The following is a 24,297-nucleotide window of genomic DNA, read 5'->3' as shown; positions in this document are numbered from 1 at the left end:
TATTATAATCCTTAATGAAGCGGCTGCTACGCGACAACAGAGCGCACTTTTATCGCGAGATAGAATAGAGGCGTAAGCTGTGTACATCGACGTGACACAGCGAAGATGCACGAATCTCACGTACATACACGTCCGAATTATTGACAAGTGCTCTCCGAGCATGCGAGGGTACAAAGCAATGAGTAAAACTGTGATAAACATATATATTTGCGTGGGTGGCGCGCACACACTCGCTGACCACAACGAACGGTAAATCAGGCGAGAGAGCCTTTTTAACCTGATTGGGGTCGCAGCAGATTTCCCAGCGGGCTGCGCGCGTGTATCCGTATTCGAAAAAAAATCACTCGCAGGAAGCGATGCCTCCTCTTCTTCCACAGCGACACCGCCACTGACGCTGGGCCGGATTGAAATCACGCAAACTGCGACGACACGACGACCATTCCCTTCGCGCGGCCGTTCGCTGTCGGACCGTCGAAATCGCGCATTGTTCGTCGTGAGAAGGAAACGTAACACGCGATCGCGAGACAATCCTCACCAAGCTAGCGGCTCCACTGACTCCGTTGCTGGATGAGACGTGTAGTGTAGTGTAGAGCTGCGACGCACTTACACATACACAATCGCGCGTCAAACACACCGATTGCCAAGCACCAATCGCGTCGCGTCTCCGGCCGACGAGGGTATCCGCGGTGTCCAGTAAACGCGTGAGAAAGACGGAACACGAGTACAGTGGTGCCGAGAGCGATGGAGACAAATATTAAAGGAGATATCTTGATGGGAGAAAAATAATTCCGCTAAGATTTTAACCAAATGTCATGGCTTTATTCGTCAATATATAATCGAGGGAAAAAAATATATTAATAATATTTCAGAGATTTTTGCAAATTCCTACCGTATATATTTTTTAAAGTACAAATATATGCATGAAATTATATTATTTATTATATAGATTTTTTTTTCATTTTTTCACACACATATACCCTATCACCACACACATGTTCAAAAGATGTTTAGAGGAGATTCATAGAATGTTAAAATATATTACTTTAATATCCTGTGAATCTCTCATGGACATTTTTTGAACATGTGTGCTGATAGGGTACTAGTAAAAAATATTGTATAAAATATAAATATATTATATAATTCCAAATATTTTTGCCTCACGATTTCTTATAATATAATTCGAGTAAAATGAGATACATCGGATATCTTGTAGAAAGACATCTCCAAAAAATTTAAGATTTTATCCGTTTGACACCACTGTACGATACTCCTGCGCGTACGAGAAAAGGGTGGCCGCGCGAAAGAGAGGGAACGAGAGGTGAACGTAAAGAACGACATGGGGAAGGAGGGAATGGAAGGAGCATTTAACAAGTGGACTCGTCTACGCATAGACAAGTTCTCTTAAAAATCTTTCCGACCCTCTTATAGAGTGTCTTTACGATCGACGTGGAGAGATATTTCCCGTATTCAAATGGAACACGATACGTCAATTATTGTAACACACGTGTGTGAAATGCTTTCTTTTTTTTTTCTTCGAATATAGATTTCACACACGTCTCGTACCGGATATATAGGAGAAATAACTCGTGCAAGAATCGAGAAATGACAAATATATAAGTGTGTCCATTGGCTTTATTTAAAGATCAATCACCCTGGCTCTTAATCGATAAACCAAATAACATATCTAACGCGCGTTTAAGCCAACATGAAAGGGGAAGAAGGGGGTTGTACAATGCAATTTAGGCGGGCATTGGGCTCGCTATGAACGAGACACTATAGCGTACAAAAATTATGACTAATTAATACGTTTTGTATGTGTATAGCGTCTGTACATCGTGTGGAGGTCACGTACTCAACAAATTGTCAATTAGCTGCCTGTAACCAGCACGAACTTTCAATTCATGTTAGCTGAAACATATTAGAAAATATTGTAAAAAAAACCTATATTCATACATTTTTTTCTTCCTCTCGTTCTTACTGAATGACTATTAAATTTACATGTCTATGTGGAAGCGAAGAGCTTTATTTAAAATGATGGAAATCACATTTTTTGTATGTGGAAGGACGTTGTTACAAAGAAATGTAATGCTTTCATCAGTTACCCTAGGGCGTCAAAATTTTTGTAATTTACCGCGTTGATGCAAAAGTGCAAAAATCTTGCGTTAATTAATCTATTACAATATGAATGTAATGGATTTAATACAATGAGTTTAAATAACATAACTCGAAGAATTTTATACAATGCTTTTTTACTAGTGAAAAGGCATCGTATAAAATACATATACATGTGTATACATTGATCTCTGTAATTGAAACGCAATAAGTTTGAGAAAATGGATTTTACGATTTATTTAGCGAATTGCGATTAACTCTCGTTATACTTTGTTATACAACTGCTCTCGTAACATTAAAAACCTGCAAAATGTTATATATTTTAATCAACTATTGTATATTGAAACTAACAAGACAGCTGAAACATATTGTTATCTGAAAATATAACACTGTTGATAAAAAAAAAAGATTATTTATACGCATGTAAATCGATGTTGCTTGTGATAACGACATTATTAAAGATTAAATAAAATAATGTAATATATATATACTCCTGTTAACAATTTCCAAGACTTAATTTACACCATTTTTAAAATAACTATAGTTCCTATACATATAACAGGCAACTCTGCTATTATATATTATGTACGATGATATAATTCATTTCATTGAGAGAGATATCGCTTATGACGTAAATTGTAAACCAAACTCAAACATTTATATATTCGGAATAAAGTATATAAACTAAATTCTAAATCAAAGACGTAATAATTAGCTGCTAAATACGAATAATATTTGTACAATAGATTATAGATTTTACAGTACAAAATCGATAGATCGAAGACTCGTGAATCCGAATGATTTGCGTTACTGTAGTATTATAATTATAATAAGTATCAAATGGCAATATAAATCTATAATGTGCGTAACTCGTTCGCGCCAAATCGCGCGTCAGTCAATTGCGGCTGATTAGAGTACGGTTTATTTATCTGTAAAAACAACAGATTAATCCATCTCGCTCAAAGGCTCGCGCGCGGCATTGTGGAATATGCCCTCCTAAATTCACTGCTTATTAAATGTATATACATACGTACACACACATCCACACACACATACATACACATCTATACACAATGTCTTAAAAAGATCGGACGTCCTTCAATTACATATTTTTTTGGTCAATTTGAAAATCAACTTTTATTTAGAAAATAATCAATTTAAATTGAAAAATGAGAATTTTCCATCAAATATCAAAAACAATCAAACAAAACCTCAAGGAGAACCAAATAAAACTATATATTAAACCTACAAGAAAGGCCATTGACAGTTAAACAGCTGGAGGTATAAAATAAAATATATTTTGCAATTAATTTCATATAAATAGAATTGTCTTTCATAGAATTTTAATTTTTTTTTATTGTTAATTACGAATTTCTGCAATAAATCTTGTTATTGATATAATTCTATCGTTATATAATTGTAAATGATGATAAATAAATAACAGCAATCGCACTTGAGAATTTCTAGAGATATATTCTGTATGTATGTACATACATGATTACTGATAACTCGTTACGACATTTATCAGTAATCACATTATATACAAAAATATACAGAATAGTGCCCTAATAGAGCTCATAGTAAAAGATAGTATACATGTAATTTAATTTTACTCTATAAATCTAGAATGTGCGTAACTCGTTCACGTAAAATCGCGCGTCAGTCAATTGCGGCTGATTAGAGTACGCTCGCAAACATTAGCTTTATCTTTATGTAACTTATTGATCATCGAAAATTTAACAAAGAGATGATGCTCATGCGATTGCCAAGTACAACATAGTCATAGAAGATACTACAAAATCATATTAAAGTGCTTACAATTTATAAACTTAATTATTAATATATCATAATAGAAAAGAATCAAGATTGTTTATTCAAGTTTAACAGACTATTGTAACTTCCAGCTGCCTTTTGCTTCTATCGATAACAATGTCTCACTTTGTTGAATTTTTAATTACAAATTACAAGTATTACTGGGCCTAAAAAATCGCATTACATTATATATGATAAAAAATGTATGCGAGATACTTTCTTCATTAATAACTAATTTTTCTTAATATTTTTAAGAAAAAAATGCAAATTGGTGAAATTTATAATTTATTAAAAGAATATCCGGTTTTTTTAAGATATGCTCCGTATATACGCATGTATATATATATATATATATATATATATATATATATAAAGTATATGTTATGCGTTCTACACATAAAACGCACACGTAACACGCACGCACGCACGCACCTATATTACCTATAGTAATTAACAATTCTCTCTCTTTTCCTTTCTCTCTTTCTCGCTCTCTCTAGTATTCTGCACTCAGCAGCTTTTATTCTTCATCAATTAATTCTAAGTTTAAGTGAACCTTAAAATTCCATATATGCTCTGTGTATTTTTATCTATGGAACGCGATTGGATCCGATTATAAATAACACGCGATCCTCTTTAGGGTTAAAAATGTGTCGCACATAGGGGAAAGGAGGTATAGTAATTATATATTTTGTTGTAACTTATGGATTTTGCATTATCAATCATTCAAACTGGTATGTAAAATGATCATTCAAAGTGGAAATAGAGACATAGACTTTCCGCGCAGGAAATATTAATAATATATACCAAAGCAGTACATATAAGTAGACTTATCAGTATAAATATATCCTTAAATAAAATCATATAGCACAAAAGAATTTTTCTTATATCAGCTTAGCTTATGAAATATCAACAAGATTCTTGTTTTGTTGTTTCGAAGAATTCTTAATTTAAATTTCTGCCGCTTGCATTATTACGATGAGAGCATTATTATTGCAAAGGTAGATGCAAAATGTTTGTTGTACAATTATCCTCAATAACGCGTATATTGTATAAAGTATCTTATAAAAATGTCTTGCAAAATATTACTACATCCAGATCTGAAAACATACCAGTAACACAGATCTTCGAACACAGCAAAGACGCTCGAAAACGTGTCTCCGCAGCTACAATTTTACTTTGATTTAATACATATGAATACTTTCCAAGTGCTTCTGCACATCTGGACGTATCATACAATTAATAAGTTATGTAATACGTTTCTATATTCATTAGTATGGATAATAAATACAAAATGTTAATTAGCATACGTTATTTATATTTCTGTACTAAACCATATTACCTTGAAAATCTGTAATTGTAGTATTTCTTATAGAACTCTTGTTGAAAAAAAGCGCATTTATGCTTTTTAATCGTTTTTTTTCAGAAATTATATTATTTTACAATCAAGAATGTTAATTGTTTTTTATCAATGTAACAATCTACCTATAAATATATCTTTCTGACATTCGGAGCTGTTTCATGTAGGCAATGAAACGTGTGAAACACATGATTTGTCTTATTTTAATAACTGAATAAGCTATGAGTAAAAAATTTCAATTTCTATGATATATATTGATTTAACAAAGGACGGAAATGGAAAAATGTCAATGGAATGTACGTATATTGACGAAAATCAAATTTCTAGAAAAAAGAGTCAGACTTTTTGTACATGTTATAATTACAAGTTATAAATTGTAAGATTGGTTTTACATGGAAGATGCATGTTGGAAAACCAAATTGTTTGCGTAACATGCTTTATAGTACAAATCATGGTTATGCATTCAATATATCTGTGCTTCTAAAAAATTGATTCCCCTCCCCTTTTGCCATATCAGTATCTCGTATATCATTTTCTCGAAGATACTCGCGCTAATTTATCAGATAGAATAGAGTGATATGTTTTCGTACATTATCACTCATTTCTAATATTGTCCATTATAAAAAAAAGAAGGAATAACAAAAAAATATAATGTAAACTACAACTACTTCAAAAGAAGTAGAAGACACTTAAGGATTGTGCGATATTATCGTAGAACAGTTGCGTCTGGAAACTTGCTGGAACTTGCTCCGATATGTTTCCATGTAAAAGTAAAACGGTTTTTTCTTCCGATGAAGGAAACTATGATCGAAGCAAAAATATAAATCACGCGAAAATGTTTACATATGTATTAATCTGTACAATAAAAAACTGAATGTTACTATTCGATTTAGAGTGTGATATAATATGTCACTCTCCTTCCTCTCGAAATAAAATGCAACAAAAAAGTATATGTCTATATATATCTTATCGGTAAATATTTTCCGTCTTTAACATTCTTATAGGATAATACCTTATAGGTATTTGAATCTCTCGACGGGATTCATGTTCGTTCATGGATTCCTCTCGTGAATTGCATTTACTCGTATCCGAATACGCGTACCCTGCTAAACAAATAACTTATCTCGCGCATCAGTGACAATAAGCCAAGTTTTACGTTCGTTATGGCAACTCTGGTCAATTAGAAAACGAAGGCAGTGACAATTATGAGTTGAGGCCCTGGCGTTTTTCTTCTTCGAGCATCGCATCGAGTTCGTCCGTAAGATTGGCAAGCATATTTCCAATATCGTTCAGAACGTCTGCAGGTTCGCCACCACTGGAATGATTGATTACGTGACTGCCGATACCGCTATTCGACCCACCTGGTACGTATTCTTGCGCTCGGCCGGCCCTTTGCTTTATCGTGCCGGCATTCTCATTGGCAAACGGTAAAGAGTCTGATTCTGTACTGGAACTTGACTGTATAAACATAAAAGTAAAATACATAACAAATATTACATGCGTGAAAAAAATATTCAATATTACAAACATAATGTTTTTTAAGTATCAACATACCTTAAAACTAGCATCCGATCCATTGCGATGTTGTAAAGCGAGAGTAGCGATTAATTCGTGTTCCTCATTAACATTCACGCTGACGCTACCCCATGAACGTGACATGGAGGAAGGCGGTCGATTCAGTTGTGACGGTGTAGAAGGCGCAGGCGTAGGTGCCGGCGGTGGTGGCGGTGGGTGATGAAGTAAATGATGATGCTGATGATGATGCTGATGAATGTGATGATCGTCGCAGGAAGCTGTCGGTACCGGCCCGCTACAGTCTATTACAACGTCACCGATCGCTGTACCTACACCTACTATGGAAGAACTAGTTGTGTCTCTGGAACTCTGCCGTCTCGGGGGCGACGGAGGACATCGTTTCGGAAGGTGCGGACTGCTTTCCAGTCCGTAAGTTAATTGATACTTGTTATCCAAATCTCTTGGCAAAGATTTGTATTGTCCCGGTGTTGCAGTGACCTGAAATCATAGATACGCACACACACATGTACAAATGCTGGAAAACTCGCGCGATTGTGATTTGTATAAGCCATTCAAATCTGAACAGATAAATCTTTACTCCTCACTCAACATTTATTATTATACATATTATACAAATTGATTGAATCAATACCTTGGCTACAGGTCGCGGGCGAACCAGGCAATGTCTTGGTCGTGGAAGAGTGCCGCCACCGCCACCAGTATCCACAGCGGAAGCATCATTCGTGGGTGTAAGATCGCCATCCTCGAAACTGCGTGGACGCCAATCGAGGGGTTGTGGATGCGAGACTGGAGCTGGTGATGGAGGATAACCGAGAGGTGCGTCCTCTAAGCTTTCCAAAGATTTTCCACGAGAGCCAGTACGACCGACTGTACTATAATCAGCTGGAAGCGCAGCGTACATACTTCTCCAAGTAGCACCGCAAGTGCTATCGCTCCCACCCCTTTGAAAAGATCTGAGGACAGGGGAGGAACAGTCTTCATCGGGTGATGGCAGATCAGGCCCGCCTCGTTGAATAACAACGTCCTAAAAAAATTAAATTGTTGAAATTTAATCTTTTATTGTATAAAGTCTGTCATGCAGTGTATATCAAGACAACTAGAAATTGTAACATATAGATGAATTTTATATAAAGACGATAGAATATGGCTTACCTGCGTATGTCCAGGATGTGGCGGTAAACGTGCAAGATCAAGTGGTTGTATACGCTTGCCGGCGCGTATATCCTTAACTCTCTTAATCGCCAGCAATAATTTTTTTTGATGCCCTAGACGTACGATACCAATGTCTTCAAGGTCCTCCCAAGTAAGGGTTGTCACGTCCTCGACGGAACGCATCCCCTGCTGATGAAGAGCACCAAGGTATTCCTCGAGCCTAAGAAGTCTGAGCCATTCTTCTAGCGATCCGGGTACATGTTCTGGCAATCCATCTCCTATATTCAAATTGTCTATCTCCGCTTTTAGCCGTTTTCTATGATTGGGTTTTTTAATACCTGTAATGTAATATGTAATATAATATATAAAAGAGAGAGACAAAGAGAGAGTGAGAGAGAGAGAGAGAGAGAGAGAGTGAGAGAATAGATGCAATATGAATAGACTTACTATTGCGATAGTCGACTTACCTATAGCCGTGAGATCCTCCGGTGTCATGCGTGTTATAGTAGCAAGGTCATAACCTGCAGAAGCAAACAAAGGAAAGTACTCCTCAAATTGGAGCTCGGTTAACCAAGCATGAACAACATCAAGGTCCGCCGGTCGGTCGGGATGACTTCCGAGGGAACTGATGGAGCATCTGGGAGACGAGGCAAGAGCACCAGGTCCCCTGGGTCCCAAATGATATCCGGACGCTCTTCCAGAATCCAGAGATGCCGTAGAATGTCTAGAACCGGAACCTGATCCAGAACTACCAGGACTGTCCCTGCCGGGACTCTGGGTCATATCAATACCTAAGTGATATAAAAAAATAATACTATAATATGTTATTTTTAAAATATTATATTGGAATTAATATATATATATATATAATTCTGTTTGAGCGAATTATATAATCTTATTTGTACTCTGTTTTAATTAAAGTTTCTATCTTTTTCAATCCGCAAACATTCAAAAATTAAAGTATAATTTTTGAAGATATTGTTGTAAAAAAAAAATAATTGAGAAACATAAACGTCTTTAACATGTCTTTTAAATCTTGTGTTAACATGATTTTTCACAGTTATTTATTGTAAACAATTACAATAAATTTGGTCATACATTTGGTATAATAAAAGTTCCGACAATTTGACGAAGTTGGAACTGGTGCCAAGAGATTCGATTTTAGTGAACACAGAACAAATCAATTCTTGCGATAGGTGAACCAAAAATAGACAGTAGATAGAATACAACAGTCAGAAGATGGCAGAGGAAACATAAAGAAAGGAGAAAGTCTAATGTTAGATAGGCTAATGTTTTAGCACAAAAATATAACAAATAATAAATTTAAACTGAACTGGTTCTCATCAGCCATGAATATATGCTCATATTTATTCGAAGGACGTGAATGCAATCCAGTAATGTAGGACACTTCATGCAGTGCAAATACTGGTGTGGGTCATTGATAACCGATCGTTCAACATTTACTTTAATCAAATTTTTAGCATTTTAATAAAAAAAAATTTAAATTATATCTCTTTAAAAAAAAGATGGATAAAAATAATTGATAAAAGGATCATTTTCAATACGTAGAAAATTTTGCAACGTAGGTTCTCAAGAGTGAATAAGGTATAGTCCAAATATATTGTACACAGCCTTACTTTGTCGAGAATCCTGTTATACTCACTACGGCAAAATTATTTTCAGATTAATCGGAATACAAATTAGTTCAGTTAATCGAAATGGCAAAATATACCACAGGAACATTGAGCTATAGTCACGTAGTGTTTGACGTTATTACTTGACGTTTTTTTTTTGTACTTTTCGCAATAAAGATTAAGCCTAATAAAAATCTCACGATTCATATAATGTACGTTTCATCATCACATAACTCGCACCTTGATCTTCGGCGTGGGCATATTTGCCGATCACCGGCGGGAAGGCGAAGCCAGGATGGGTAAAAATAGGTCCCGGACTTTTTCCAGATGGCATCCCGTAGGAACCATCATCCGTCGTACCTCCGGGGCCGCTTCCAGAGAGGAAGCAGCTATCCTCGCTGCTAGCATATCCAGCCGAGCCAAAAGAGGAGCCCGAGTGTCGAAACACGTCTGGTACAGCTGGTGGTGCTACTTTCTTCGCTTGAGTCACGGCTTTGGACGGCCGGCTCATACCGCCAACTGTAACATATGCAGCAGGAAGAAAATGTTAATCGATTAAGTATACGATATAATACACGCGTGTTCGTTGAGATTACAATGAAAGAAAATTGATGATAAAAGATATAGAATTTTTTGTGAAATTCATTTTATAAATTATGTTTAATAATTACACAACACGTGCGCGCGCGCAACGTTTTCTGTTTACTGAAATTGCTACATCGAGAAACCTTGCTACCGAGAAACCGGGCTGTAGTTACAAAATAAATTTTATAAATTACTGGAAAAGAATTATCAGGATTATAACAATTTTAATTCAATTATGATTATTTTCAGTAATTATTATATTTAGTATTGCATAATTTTCTTTTACATTTTTAATTTATATATTTCTTTAGAATTGTTACAATTGTATCATTAATCATGCAAACTATCCTTTATATATCGTATAAAATAAAAATATTAAAGTTTAAAATGGAATAGACTAATGAGCAATATTAACATTCAACGAACTGGCTAATTAGTTAAGTTACTTTGTGTAAAACATGTAAAAATATTTAAAAATATTTAATTTCGAACATTTATTTATACGATAATCCATATATAAATATATACTACGTGATATGTAGCTTATATTTTTGTTAGATTAAAAAAACTATAAATATATATCGTAAAAAAATATTATTATAAAAAGTATGTTGAAACAAACTATAAATAAAAATATGTTTATCCAATAGTTGCAAACTTATTGCAATATTTGCAACAAGTTTTCTTTTTTTATATTATATGTGCAACAAATAAATGTTCATAAAAAATTAAATAAAATACTTAATTGTCAAAATGAAATATAAAATATATCAAGTACTTGATTATTATATATTATCAATTTATAATTGGAGTAATTTAGTAATCTTTTTATAAATATTTTATATCATTTATAATTTAAAAGAAAATTTACTACTTCAAAAATTCGAAATTATATAAAATGAATGTAAGACAGAAATATGGAAGCTTGATATATATTGATCATATAATAACTTCAAAAAACAAATATTCAAGTAATAAATAATCAAATAAATAATCAAAATCAATAATTATTATTTTTCAAAACTACGTAATAATAATAATGAATTTAATAGATATAGGATTTCATATAGTGTGTTTATATTAAGTAATACCAAATAAAATATTTTTATGTGTTTTGGCGGGCATATATTTCACATTATGAGAATTGGATGGAGCCAAGTGTGGACAATATATAAAACAAGTTATGCTTAATAAAATTGCAGACAGAATACGTCATAGTACCTGAAGAACAGAATCATTTATCAAACTGATTAACATTGCTTAATATTCCACTATAGATAAAACGAAAAGCTTGTATAGGTCTAAAAGATACTGGCCTTACACGTACGAAGATAAAAAAAATGGAAAAAAAAACAAAATAAAAAAGAAAGAGAAGAGAGGAGACTGATGTCACACAATCTGCAGAATGTGTCAATTCGTTACGCAAACACGGAAAATTTTCCCGACTTTATGAAGCTTCGATTTCCTTCTCATACTTGTTCCTCTGAGAAAAAAAATCATTCCCATGACATCCAATCGATCTCGTTCATCCTGTTTCATCTTACACATGATTTGAAAACACTTAAAATATGTAACAAGTAGAGACAAAAAAGAAAGTAGAAAAGAGAGAGAGAAATACATCCGCGTGATATAAAATTCTTTATACATATTTATATTATAAAAATTTGATGTAAAAAATATATAAAAAACGATACATGAATAAAATGTAGATGGTGAATACTATTTTATTCAGATAATAAAGTAGGAATTTATTTAAAAAAAAAAAAAAAAGTTCTCGATTTAAAAGAATATTTATCCAGACTTTATCGGTTCTTTTGCAATACATATTAGTACATGTGCTAGTTTTCAGATCGCTTCTGCGATCGACGCTTCTGCGAGCTCGGTATGTGCAGTTCACAATGTACTTACTGTGTGAAAGTTGTACGTTCGACGATAACCGAAGGAGGCGTAATTCACCAACGAAACTCGAATCATAAATATCGAGCAATGAAACACTAATTCGTTAATTCGCTCGATGACTGATAAAAGTATCGTATCAATATTCCAACTCATCGTTCAGCTGCGATAAAAACTGATATATAATACTCCTACTAGATAAGTAAAATAAAAATAACTTGCTCATTAGTTAAAAAAAAAAAAAAAAAAGCGACATATTTTCATTAAAGAGAAATAAATCGATTTAAATTCGCAATATCTACAAAGTATCTCTCTCTTAAAGATACCTCAGATATGGAAGTACATAAGTAACATCGATATGCGGAATTTTCTCCTCGCTCAAAATTGCAAATTTCTCATTCTTAATCGATATTCCCTCCCATTTGTGGTTACATCCCGACACGATATCTACACACTTACGGTACAAGAGATTTTTCCAACTGCCGTAAATTGCCTTGATGCATTTGTCCAGGGGCGTATTGCTCGGCAGCAAGGCTGTCGTTTCACGCGCCCGTAAGTTGCCCTCGGAGCAGCTTCTGAACAGGCTTTGGTTAACAACGGTTGTCTGACGCGACCGCGGCTTCGCCATCGGATCGTCCGGGGCTCCATGAAGGAGCCAAGCCTCTACGGCGGGGTCGCGGAAACTTTTGTAGGTAGATGACAATTTTTTCGAGGACTTTTGCAGGAATCGCTTCCCCGGTGGCAGGGGTGGGGGACCCAGACAGCTTGCTACGGCGGTGATCGCCATTTATACCATATCACAACCTGTTTCGATCGTTTCCAAACATAGACGTGATTCTTCTGACGATTAGTCACGATTTATTGATGAATCCGTGATCGAATACATTGGCTACAGCTCATATACGTCCGTGATTTCGTTTATCAGTGTGATAAGTACGGAATGTATGGATGTAATTTCAGACACACTTGTAACGTCGAAGAGATTAGTCACAGATATATTATTGAGACAAATCGCGCTTTATAATAATGTTAATTTCGATGCAACTCTGTACAGGATATTTTTCTTCAACATGTTTAGGCAAATATTTTTCATGTTTATCACGCATTTATTTATTTATTCATTTAGTTATTGCTTTTCTTAATTTTATTAAACTCATGATAAGATTGACTCGATGAACATTTTTACGTCACCATTACAATCACTACATACACTGAACACATTAATTAGATCCTAATCATTTGCATCTGTTCATCCATTAATATGGGTTAATAAATAGTGTTCATTAACCATTATGTGGAGAGAACACAATAAAAATTCGATTGCTTAAAGAGTGCTTGAAAATGACAATTCTGCACATAAATGTCGATTGAATTAATCACTTTTTCGATAAAGTAGCACTTGTAAATCAATTTATTGTATAAAGACTTAAAGGAACTGTATTCAATGAATCGGATACCTAACTATCTCACAGAAGGGAGGTACAATGACAGTTCCGAATAAGAACTGTCAGAAAGTGCGGTTTAGATAAGCGCAGGCGTGTATACGGTGTCAGTGAAACGGCACGTTGGTAGTGGCGAATGGGCGAGGTCGAAAGGTGGGTGAACGGGTTCCAGAACCCGGCGTGGGCCGCCCCTGCTAGGCTGTCCGCGTAGGTAGCTTTTGAAAAGCGCGGCATGCAAATTGACGCAACATATGGAAATATTGAAGGAACGATGAGGATCGGCTCGTAAGAGAAGGAGGACTTAATATTTTACTCCATGCTCAAGGCAGAGAGAGAAGAACGATGAGATTTCATTGATCGAGTGACCGGCTGACAGGCCTCCCGAGACGCAGGAAACGAAGCGCATTTTTTCTCCCCCATTAATAAAGGCTGTCGATACGATTTAAATGTTTCTTTTCTAGGACGCGCGTTGGTGCGATGCCGTGACTCCAATTACGAAGAGAATGTTCCGCTAAAAAGGGAGGAATTGTAGATATGGAAGTACGATACGACGATAAGAATCGCACAAATCATAAGTTTTAATTATCAATCACGTAAATCTACATTTTGAAATTAATTATAATAAAAATGTTTTTTTTGCATCTGGATAAAAGAATAATTTTTTGTAACTTATTTCTTGGATACCTTATATATACAAGATGATTCGTATATCATAATTATTCGAAATATCATTTTGATAATTTTTTAAAAAATAAATTTTGTTTCATTTTTGAGAAGCTGACAAAAGAATTTTTAAATAGATTTTTTTGTAAAAGATAAATTTTAAAATATTTTTACAAAAATAAGCTATCTCAAAAAACTAAGATATCTTAAAGTATATATTTCGTTATAAATTATTATTGTAATATTAGAAAAGGAATTCAATAAACTAGTATTATGTAATCTTGAGTTGTGTATATGTGCGTGTGTTAGGTACATATTACACTTTTATTTTATATATTAATGTATAATGTGTACTTGTTAGATTTACAAAAATCAGATTTTGATCATTTTTTTTTTTTTGTTAACTTAAATATATATATTCTTTAATTAAACGCGATAAATATAATATAAATTATAATAAAAAATTTTAAAAAATAACATTGCGCATGTGAGATTAATCTGATGATATACTTATTAATGTCAATATTTAATATTATCAATATTTGAGCATCGTTATTTCAAAATTAAACAGCAAATGACTACGTTATAAATTATTAAAGTATTACGACCTGTCTATTTTTGCATTGTTAAATAACAACTAATTTATTTTTCATTAATTATATTAAAACGAATGTTATCGATTATAATTAATTCCACAAATACAGAGTTTTACCGAGTTCATGGATAGTCATCATAATATATCAGCGAAGAAACAATTGTCATTGTGGACACGGCTTTAAGGATGCTGGATATCTCTTAGAGCGAACGAGAAAAGAAGACGAAAAAAAAAAGAAAAAAAAAAAGAAAAAAAAATATATATACGCAGCAATCTACGACCGGCCCGTGTAATCTGCATAATGCATCGGGGTGGACGATCGCTTAAGTGGATCCTCGTCAAGGACGAGCAGAAACAAGTTGCCTTGCTCTGCAATTATGATCGATAATTTGATCGTTTTGTATTACTAATATTTTTATCTTTTATTTTATCGTTTCTTGTATCGCTGCTTCGAGAAAAAGTACAAGATAAGTAAAAGAACTACCGTCGAAAAAACAAGATGCTCCGAAAGGTGTTTTTAATATCCGTAACACGAGAATTGGAATGAGTTTTCTATAATCTTTTATTTTTGATTAAAAAATTATGTGAAAAATGATACAAACATATTTTTTGATCGGAAACATTCTCCCCATTTTTTTCTTATTCAAATGATACATGCATAAAATGAAAATGTCATTGCATTGTATACTTTGTCTTTCATTATCTATTCTATACATCATTATGTAGCAAATGTGAAGTATAGAGGAGCCGCATGAAAAATATTAAAAGAATACGAGAAATAAACATGTTGAGAATACGCAGGTATTAAAAATAGAATGTTAAAAATAAGAGATTATATCATAATTTGATAGTACATTCCATAATAGATTCGTGACAAGAGATAACACTAATTGTAAGACCCAGATCGATAATTAAAGCGATGCAGCGAGTAATTGCGAATAGGAGCATTACCGATAACATTCTCGCCGCGGTCACCGGAAAAGTATGTCAACGAGAATATCGTTACCTTAGTAAAAAAACAAAGAAAAAGAAAAAACGAAGCAATAATCATGTACTATCGAACACTGATTTCCCTTGGTGTTTGATTAGAATATTCCAATACCAATACACGTTATTACGTGTGAAAAGAAAGTGTATCATTTTTATTTTTGAATTACTACGTGGCTATATCACATACAATCAACTTTGTGACACAGTTCTTGAAGAAATTTTTCTTTGAAGCGTCAACATAATTTTCAATAAAAATAAAAGCGTATATATATATATAATATGTGAAGTCCTGTAAATAAATGAAAATGATATAATTATATTAAATTATACAGATTTATCATCACAGACATTTAATAGAACTCAAACAATGTTTTCGAATTATAACAGTAGAACAAAGATAAAATTTTAGCTTAATAAAAGTGTAATACACATATCTCCTGTTTCATCATGTTGGAATTTCATAAAATAAATATAGATGTGTCAGAATAATAGTGCGAGAATAATTAATTATACATACACGCATCTCTATTTTGAATATTAGTTAAATTTAATTATTTTAATAATACAATCCTAAATTTAATAGATATATGTTAATGATAATAAAAAATTTTATTATATTGTCTGTAATGCGAAAGCATCAGATTGGGCGTGTTCGTGCAATTTCTACAAAATTGAGTTCTGAATTATATATATATATTAGAAATGCGCGAAAAAAATAGATTCTATCGCGAAATAATTTCTTTTAGCTCGTGTTTAATTAATGACATTCTCTATGAATTAACAGTCATAATCCACTTCAAGGTTATACCCATGGAATTTAGGAGATCGAGGTCATATGTATATGTACGCATTGTGGTATGAAGTAAATGTGAAATTCGCAGTTTCAAGAATTCCAAACATATGCTACGATCGTGACGGTAAACTTAAAGCGGAAAGAACGTAATAAGAACTTTCAATGTAGAAAGTTTTTGCAGTTACAAATAAAATATATATGCAATTTTAATGCTAGAGAATTTATCATTCAAGAAAAATTTTCTGAAGAAAAGAAAATCATGCGTGAATCACAATTTAAACTTAATAGTTGTTACGATAAAAAATGGATTTGATGCAAAAGAAAGTCTCTCTCTTCTGTCTTTCTTTCTTTTGAAGTAAAATGTCAAAAAATGTTCCACTTTGAAATATATTCCTAAATACGTGTCCACCTGAAAAAACAATTTTACTTGACAATTCAAGATAGAATCATGTATTTTCATCACATTTTATGTGTCTTTTTTTGTTATAAAATATAAGCTCGTTTCCATTCCTCATGCAAATTTGCGAGCACAAATCAAATATATTGAAATATTTGACAAATATAGAGAGAAAAAAAAAAAAAAAAAAAAAAAATAAAAAAATAAAAAAGCTTCTCTCGTCAAATTAACTCGTTTCGAGTTCCGGAGAACTTTCGTAAGCGTGGGTAGACGAGGTCATAGATATAGGTACAACTATATCTACCTACAGTTCTGATCTCTTTTTTGCTTTCAATCCCTCCCTCTTTTATCCGCCCGCGTATGTCTGATGCGATGAATACGGATCGAACGTGATCCCTTAGCAAGAAAAAGGGAGAAAGAGAGAGAAGAAAGAGAGAAAACCGGGAAAGAATTCTTATAGATAACGGGTACGTCGTACGTCCTCGGCCAAGAACAGCATACGTGTAATTTTTTATCACTAATACCAGATGTTGATACCGAAAAAAGAAACATGTAATGTCTGGAAAGGAACCGACAATAGAGAGAGAGAAAGAGAGATAGATATATATGGCTTATATAATATAGGTATAAATAAATAAATAAATATATTTATACCTATATTATATAAACATATTTGCATTATAGAAAAAATTTTTCACAGCTATAAGAAGAATTATATAATTGTTACACACATATTGAGAGAACAATTCTATTACTTTTCTAAAAATTGTTGAATATAACAAGAACGTTATAATTAACAGAAGATTGTCGTAAAAAATTATAACTTATTTTTATGATCTTCATATATTTCTTTTATATGCTTAAATATATTAAAATATATATTTTCTTTTTTATTCAGATTTTTATATTAGAAAGAAGAAAATTGATAGAGAAAATACGAAAAAACGATACATTGACATTTTGCGGATCAAATAATGATTGGAGGATGTTAGAGAACGATAGTTTTTTTTTTCTACATTTCGACGAACGTGAGCTGTAAACCAGCCAAGTTCATCAACGATTTTACCCAATTTTGCAGTAGGTATGTATGTACAAGTGCACTCGTACATCTCGAAACTGCTGATTTTGCACGGAATGGATTGGTCAAGTGCATGTAAAGAAGCTACAAAGGCGAATCTAGCTTGTAATTGTACAACTGAATTTGAATAAATCTAATAATTTTCTCTCTGTTCCAAATTAATCAGACAATCAAAATACAGTGTATTAGAAACAGCACGTGTTTTTGAAAATGCAAATTGAGATTGCGCTTTAAATCTGTAATAAAGTAAAGAGGGAATATAATAATAAATATAATATGTTTAAAACAATTATATATTGATAATAGTTATGCACAATCTATAGAAATTTCTTTTTATATACATACTCTGTTCTTTTGTTGGATCAAAAATTTGTATGGAATTTTTATAACATTTAATTAAATTCAGTAACTGTAAATTTCTCTGCTTACACGAAATGTCATTGGTATCAGTTATCTTGGCAATTTATCTTGACACACACGTGAAAAATGTCTGTATTCAATATTCCATTATTTTATTTTTTTTTTATTCTAAAACTCTACTCTCCGTTGTCTTGAGAATCTTTTTTTCCTGTCTGGCAATATATAAGCAAATGACGTCATTCATTACTTACAAAAGCAAGTTTACGGCGTTGCGAATCCGTTTTAATTTACGACGTCAACAAGGATCGCTAAGAACTTTACGGCTAAATAAATGATAGCGGGAAATTTTGCTCGACTCGGTCTGGTTTGATTCGGCTCTGCCCCATCAGTCAGTTTCCCATCAGTCAGTTTCCCATCAGTCAGTTTCCCATTGTCACTTATAGGGAAGATTAAATGGCTTCCGTACGATATTCTTGCCGTAGAATTAGTTTCTAGGGTTGCTGCTACTCGTGACAAATTTTTTTTATATTGCCCGTTCTTGGTTTACGTTTAAACAATATAAACAAAAAAATATTGCCTTTAAAAAGTAGAGAGTTTCAGGACTACTTATGTACAGACGTAAAAAGATTGGATTGACAAGCTGCTGTACTCGTGTCAGAATACTTTAATGATGAAGCCTAAATAAAAAAGGAGAGAAAATGAGAACAAAATTTCCCTCTCTCTCTCTCTCTCGATCATTCGCCTTTCGTTAGAGACAGAGGAAAATTCTGTTCTTCCTCTCTCTTTACGTGTTTTTCAGACCTCGAGTTTCGCTTCGATCGGTCTAATAAGATCAAAAAAAGATAATTGAAATAAGTAGACCTTATGTTTTTTGTTCTTTAAATAAAGGTAGCTCATCGGCACGCTATCTCATTAGAAAAATCACGTGACAAATGTCGCGCGAATGTACGATTACAATAATAATAGCGTTTGTGAGTAATCGTACAGACGTTCGCGAAAACAAAGGCCAAAGTACCAAGCAACGTCAAATACAATGGAAAAACTTTTTATCGTTCGATTCCAACACATTTTTCGGTTAATAATAATAAATGCTCTACACGATACGAGTTTATCTTTGTGTAGAGATGGATGGGATAATAATAATAATTGAAATATATAATATTCCATTCCCGATGTTTCGACAGTTATCATTTTCGATATGCGTGCAAAAAATATTGCAAATTCGCTGTAAATTTTAAATCCGCCGAACAAAGAGCGTCTCGTGACCGATTGACATCGACTGTACACGGAACCAATTAGTGGAATAAGAATGTATCTTGCCTCGCAGCGGCATTATAAATGTATGTGTGTATACATACACATATACACATATACAAGAAGCATACCTTGTGTACACAAAGTCAAAGTAACGTAAGTAAACGAAGACGCATTGATAAGGCGCGAGAGCGAGCGTTGTCTCGATGTCAGCGAGTTACGAGGACGCGATTCTGCCGTTCACGAAGGAGCAAGAGAAGGATCCTAGAGAGCGTGACACCGTACACGCATACGTACAACACACACACACACATACACACAACGAGTAAAAGCTCGTGACGACGGCTTACCGCTGATGCGTCTCATGGCGGCTCACGACGCGGCTCGCGTCCGTGCTTGGTCGAGCTGCTCGCTACACCGTCGTCGTAACGTCGTGGTGGCCAGTGGATCCTCACGCGCGACGTAAACACCACCATGCCACGAGGGACGGGCAGCACCGATGTATCATCTACGTCGCGTACACGTCGTCGTTTCCACGGCGCGTGCCGATCGCGCCATTGCTCGCGCGAGCACCGCTCTCCTCGCACGGAATCGCAGATTCCGTTCAGGCGTTCGCGCGACGACTTGGCCGCTGTCAAAAGGCCCACTTTGCGAGGACGGGCCGGAGGATCCGGTGCGGAGAATCCGTCGCGAGAGTCGAACGAGAGGGAGAGAGAGAGAGAGACTCTCGACGGACGCGACTTTCGCGGACGACTCGCGTACGGAAGACGCCACGGCCGAACGGACACGCGACACTGCGGCGGCTTTTCACACAGCGCCGTTTAACGCTCGAAGCCGTCACCAGGGAGCGCGAGCTGTCGATAATCATGCTCCGAATTTTAGACGGATGTACACGAGGAGAACGCGAACTTTCTCCACAATTCTCGTGTGAGGAAAGAAGAGAAAATATACAGTTGAGAATACGGGTGTAATAACAATAGATAGTATAACGTAGACGTAGTGAGAATAAACACTCATATGCTTCGATAGTTAAGATTGGATTTAAAAAGAAAAAAAAAAAAAAAGAGAGAAATATATCTGGGACGTCTTTCTCTTCCGTTCGCGCCTGCGCAGTGATGCCCGCGGAATAATCTACTCGCATGATTGAATCGCTTGCGAATAATAATAAGCAATTAAATGTCACATGTATTATGTAAACGTTAATTTATATAATTTATATGCAAAACAATTATATCGATATTCATTAAAAAATCTGGTACATATTACAAATATGCACATGCTTATGTAAAATGTTTTGATGTTATTTCATCAACATTATAAAAGTAATAATATATTATATTATATAATATTATTACATATATTTATAATAAATAATAATTGTAATAAAATTATAAGAAAATATAAGAAAATATAAAGAAATTATATTATTAAATGTATATTAGAGAGAAAAAAATTATATTACACGGAAAAAAATAGTTTATAGAATTAGAGCATATCGCCTTGCATCAATATTGTTCAGATCTAACTCCGTGATTGGTTTGAGAGAGATAATGTGAACAAATATAAGAAGATTAGATAGCTGGTATAATGATGCAAAGAACAATGTATGGTATATTTAATCTCGATACGCAGCATCCAAGAAAAAATAGAAACTTAATCCATGATTATCAAGCGTCCCTCTTTTTAATTTTTCTATCGAGAAAGAGTTTAATTAGGTTTTGATAAAAACATTAACACGTAATTATATGTTACTTATGTTCTTTTGAAAAACCAACAATTTTGCGATTATCTTTTCTGAGACTGTTTCTTGTTTAATTTTTGGATCCGCAGAGATTAATAATATACATATACGAGTGTATAATAAGAAGGAAAAATTATTTTTGCAAACTTACGCGAGATCAATATTTAAGGTCTGAGATATTCAAAATTACACTATGTGTGTATAAAAAAAATAGGATACAAATTATTTTTTTCGGTATCGGTTTTTTTGTTGAAAACATCGAAAATAGTAAACATCCTCACTTCGATTCTTTCTGAATGGAAAGCATCGCGCGAGACATTTTACGAGTAATTTATTAATTAAAGAGCTTTAAACTGCCGGCTAAATTGGTCTGTACACAATACGACGTGGAGCCACAATAGAACTAATTACTGTCGATTATCTAGTGGCATGTTAATCTGAGGTATATAAACTGTGGTATATGTATATATATTAATTCATGATGATCATGTACGAGATATAGTCGTCAGCAATTATGCGTGTGTAATCTTATTCAAATTTCTTTTATATAAAAAGTGTTAGAAAGAGGTATGTGACAAGAAGTACTGTCAGAAAAATATTTAATAATTTCTAGTAGAGTCAAAAATATATAATTATATATATATATATATATATATATATATATATATATATATATAAAACTTTCATTTAAATAATAAATTAAAAATAAAAACGTAATGTAACATATTTTTGCAAAGATAAAGGCAACATAAAATATCATTTATATACGAAAACGTATAATTAAATATATCTCACTTCCATAGATATATTCATAAATATATTTATTATGCTTATATTAATAAATATAGATAATATAATAACTTTATAGATGTTATATACGTCGATATAAAAAAATTATATATATATATATATATATTAATATTCAACAAATTTTTTAAGGGTAGATTGTAAGAATCTCTATTTTCATTTCAAAATGTCGGAAGTATATATATATTTAACATCGATAAAGTGAGGATCCAAATCAGGAACCGAGTTGAGCCATGTACTTTTAATAAGATAATGTGAGTTATCGCGCACTTCAGCGAGAAACCTCGAGAAAAATCGAATTGCCTTTACATTTTTAGCTCGCTGAACTCGTATATTTTAGATACGCAGTCTTTATCACCCCTTGATATCCGAGAGCCACGTGCTATTGAATATATACCAGCTGGTCCCGTTGCGAAAAGTCCTATAACTAATGTTTATTCTTGCTTCGAGGGGTCTCATATACAGGGCCACTGAAAACAGGGCCTTGTACGGTTGCATCAAATTACCTATATCGTACGATCAGAAATATTTCAAAATTCATAGACAAAAATAGAAAATCATGTATTATAAAATTTGACGTTTGATATACATTCACGACTCCAAAAATCAATACCAATATTATAGTTTAATCTCACAGTTTGACTATTATTCACGAGGACTGTTACTTCAGCTGGCGTTCATTGTCTTCGCGAATATTCATATCGAATCTCTATAAATAAGCTCTTTTGAACGAGTACCACGAAATGAATAGTAACAGTGCCGAATGTGTACAAGCACTTTGATATTAGAAAGAAAGGAATATCTTATGAATATAGAATAAAGTCCTTCTGAGAAGTAGAAAAATTTCATTAGAATGCTAAAAAAAATAAAAAATAAACCCAGCAGAATTTGATTATTCGAAAATTAACTGTTAGATTGTTTGAATCTACTTGAAAGGAATTTAATCCAATATCTATTAAAAGATAACAGATAAAAAAATAGCTTCTTTATTATTTCTCTGATATGACATAAACTAGTCAAATTATGCGCGAATATTAATTGATTCTTAATAATAGTAAGAAAAAAAAATTAATCATATGATCATAATATAAATGATAGCACATTACTTTATCAATATTTAATCTCTAGACATGTGTGTGTCTTACATTTTATAAAATTCCAAGAATATTTGAAGAGTATAATTGTTTGCCGCTCTTTGAATCTTTATAAAACATTTATCGACTATGATGCTTTCATGAATTTTGTTCTTATCATATAGCAAAATATTATAGGTCCGATTAAATAAAAAAAAAAAAAAAAGAAAAAAAAAATGAAAATTCTTTCAACCCCCTATCGATTTCTACCGATCGCCAGGTGACTGCTCTATCCACCGAGCAACCCAGCTCTTCTGATGCTTCGAATACGATGAGACGAAGGGACAAAAGAACCGAGGGTCGAGGGATAAGGGGTCCACGCGATAGGGCGATGCTGTGCGGAATCACCATGACGACAGACCATAGGCCTTTCGATTTCTCCCTCTCTCTAGCGATCTTAACCCTCCTCTACGTTCATTTCCCTCCTGTCTACGTGCATCTCTACCCTCTACCTCTATCAACCCTGCGCCGCCCCCGCGTGCAGTTCTTTCCTGACTAGATCTTTCAGACTCACCGGTGTTTGCAGGTTCCTGCCCGGGTATCACGATCTCCCACCGAATGATGGGCTCGACCGACAACGCAGCTCACGAGGGTGAGGGATCCATACTCCCGATGGTAGCCCCGAGCGGTTCTCGCGCCGTTTTTCCGCCTTCCGCTTCCCGTCGCCGTCCTCGTCGTCGTCGTCGTGATTGTAGTCTTCCCTCTTGTCGTCGTCGTTGTCGTGCACGTTCACTATCGCTCGTTCATTTACAAAGACAGTCTCGCACTAATCGTCGGGATGAGAGCGTCGATACGTGACGCGGAGATCTTCGTCGAGAGAGAGACGGCGAAGCTATTTTGGCTTGTACATACCGGGGGGAAAAGCCACTTGATGACGATTCGAACGACGAAAATTGCTCGCAGCCGGGCTAGTTTAGCACCAAGGCTGACAGCGAGAGCGACAGAGAGAGAGAGAGAGAA

General features: G+C 34.0%; 1 protein-coding gene across 4 annotated transcripts in view; it reads right to left on the bottom strand.

The window, feature by feature from the left end:
- The window catches only part of Ckn (CRK like proto-oncogene, adaptor protein), a 27,379-nt gene extending 3,082 nt beyond the window's left edge, over window positions 1-24,297 (bottom strand). Inside the window, exons 1-7 of one of the 4 annotated variants that reach the window (XM_072893331.1) lie at window positions 23,852-24,297; window positions 9,844-10,122; window positions 8,437-8,760; window positions 7,970-8,307; window positions 7,449-7,841; window positions 6,836-7,294; window positions 536-6,739 (exon numbers count right to left, since the gene is read on the bottom strand). In XM_072893331.1, the coding sequence (XP_072749432.1) occupies window positions 6,485-6,739; window positions 6,836-7,294; window positions 7,449-7,841; window positions 7,970-8,307; window positions 8,437-8,760; window positions 9,844-10,114 (2,040 nt within the window). In that variant the 5' untranslated portion in view covers window positions 10,115-10,122; window positions 23,852-24,297 and the 3' untranslated portion in view covers window positions 536-6,484. Of the gene's footprint in view, window positions 1-535; window positions 6,740-6,835; window positions 7,295-7,448; window positions 7,842-7,969; window positions 8,308-8,436; window positions 8,761-9,843; window positions 10,123-12,543; window positions 13,578-20,006; window positions 20,615-23,851 lie in introns of those variants that run through there. The other 3 variants (XM_072893330.1, XM_072893329.1, XM_072893328.1) reach the window with 3 other exon arrangements.

Source organism: Anoplolepis gracilipes, chromosome 5 (genome assembly GCF_047496725.1).
Source record: "Anoplolepis gracilipes chromosome 5, ASM4749672v1, whole genome shotgun sequence".
Taxonomy (NCBI): domain Eukaryota; kingdom Metazoa; phylum Arthropoda; class Insecta; order Hymenoptera; family Formicidae; genus Anoplolepis; species Anoplolepis gracilipes.
Note: the sequence above shows the minus strand (reverse complement) of the source record. Positions and strands in the feature narration are given on the sequence as shown.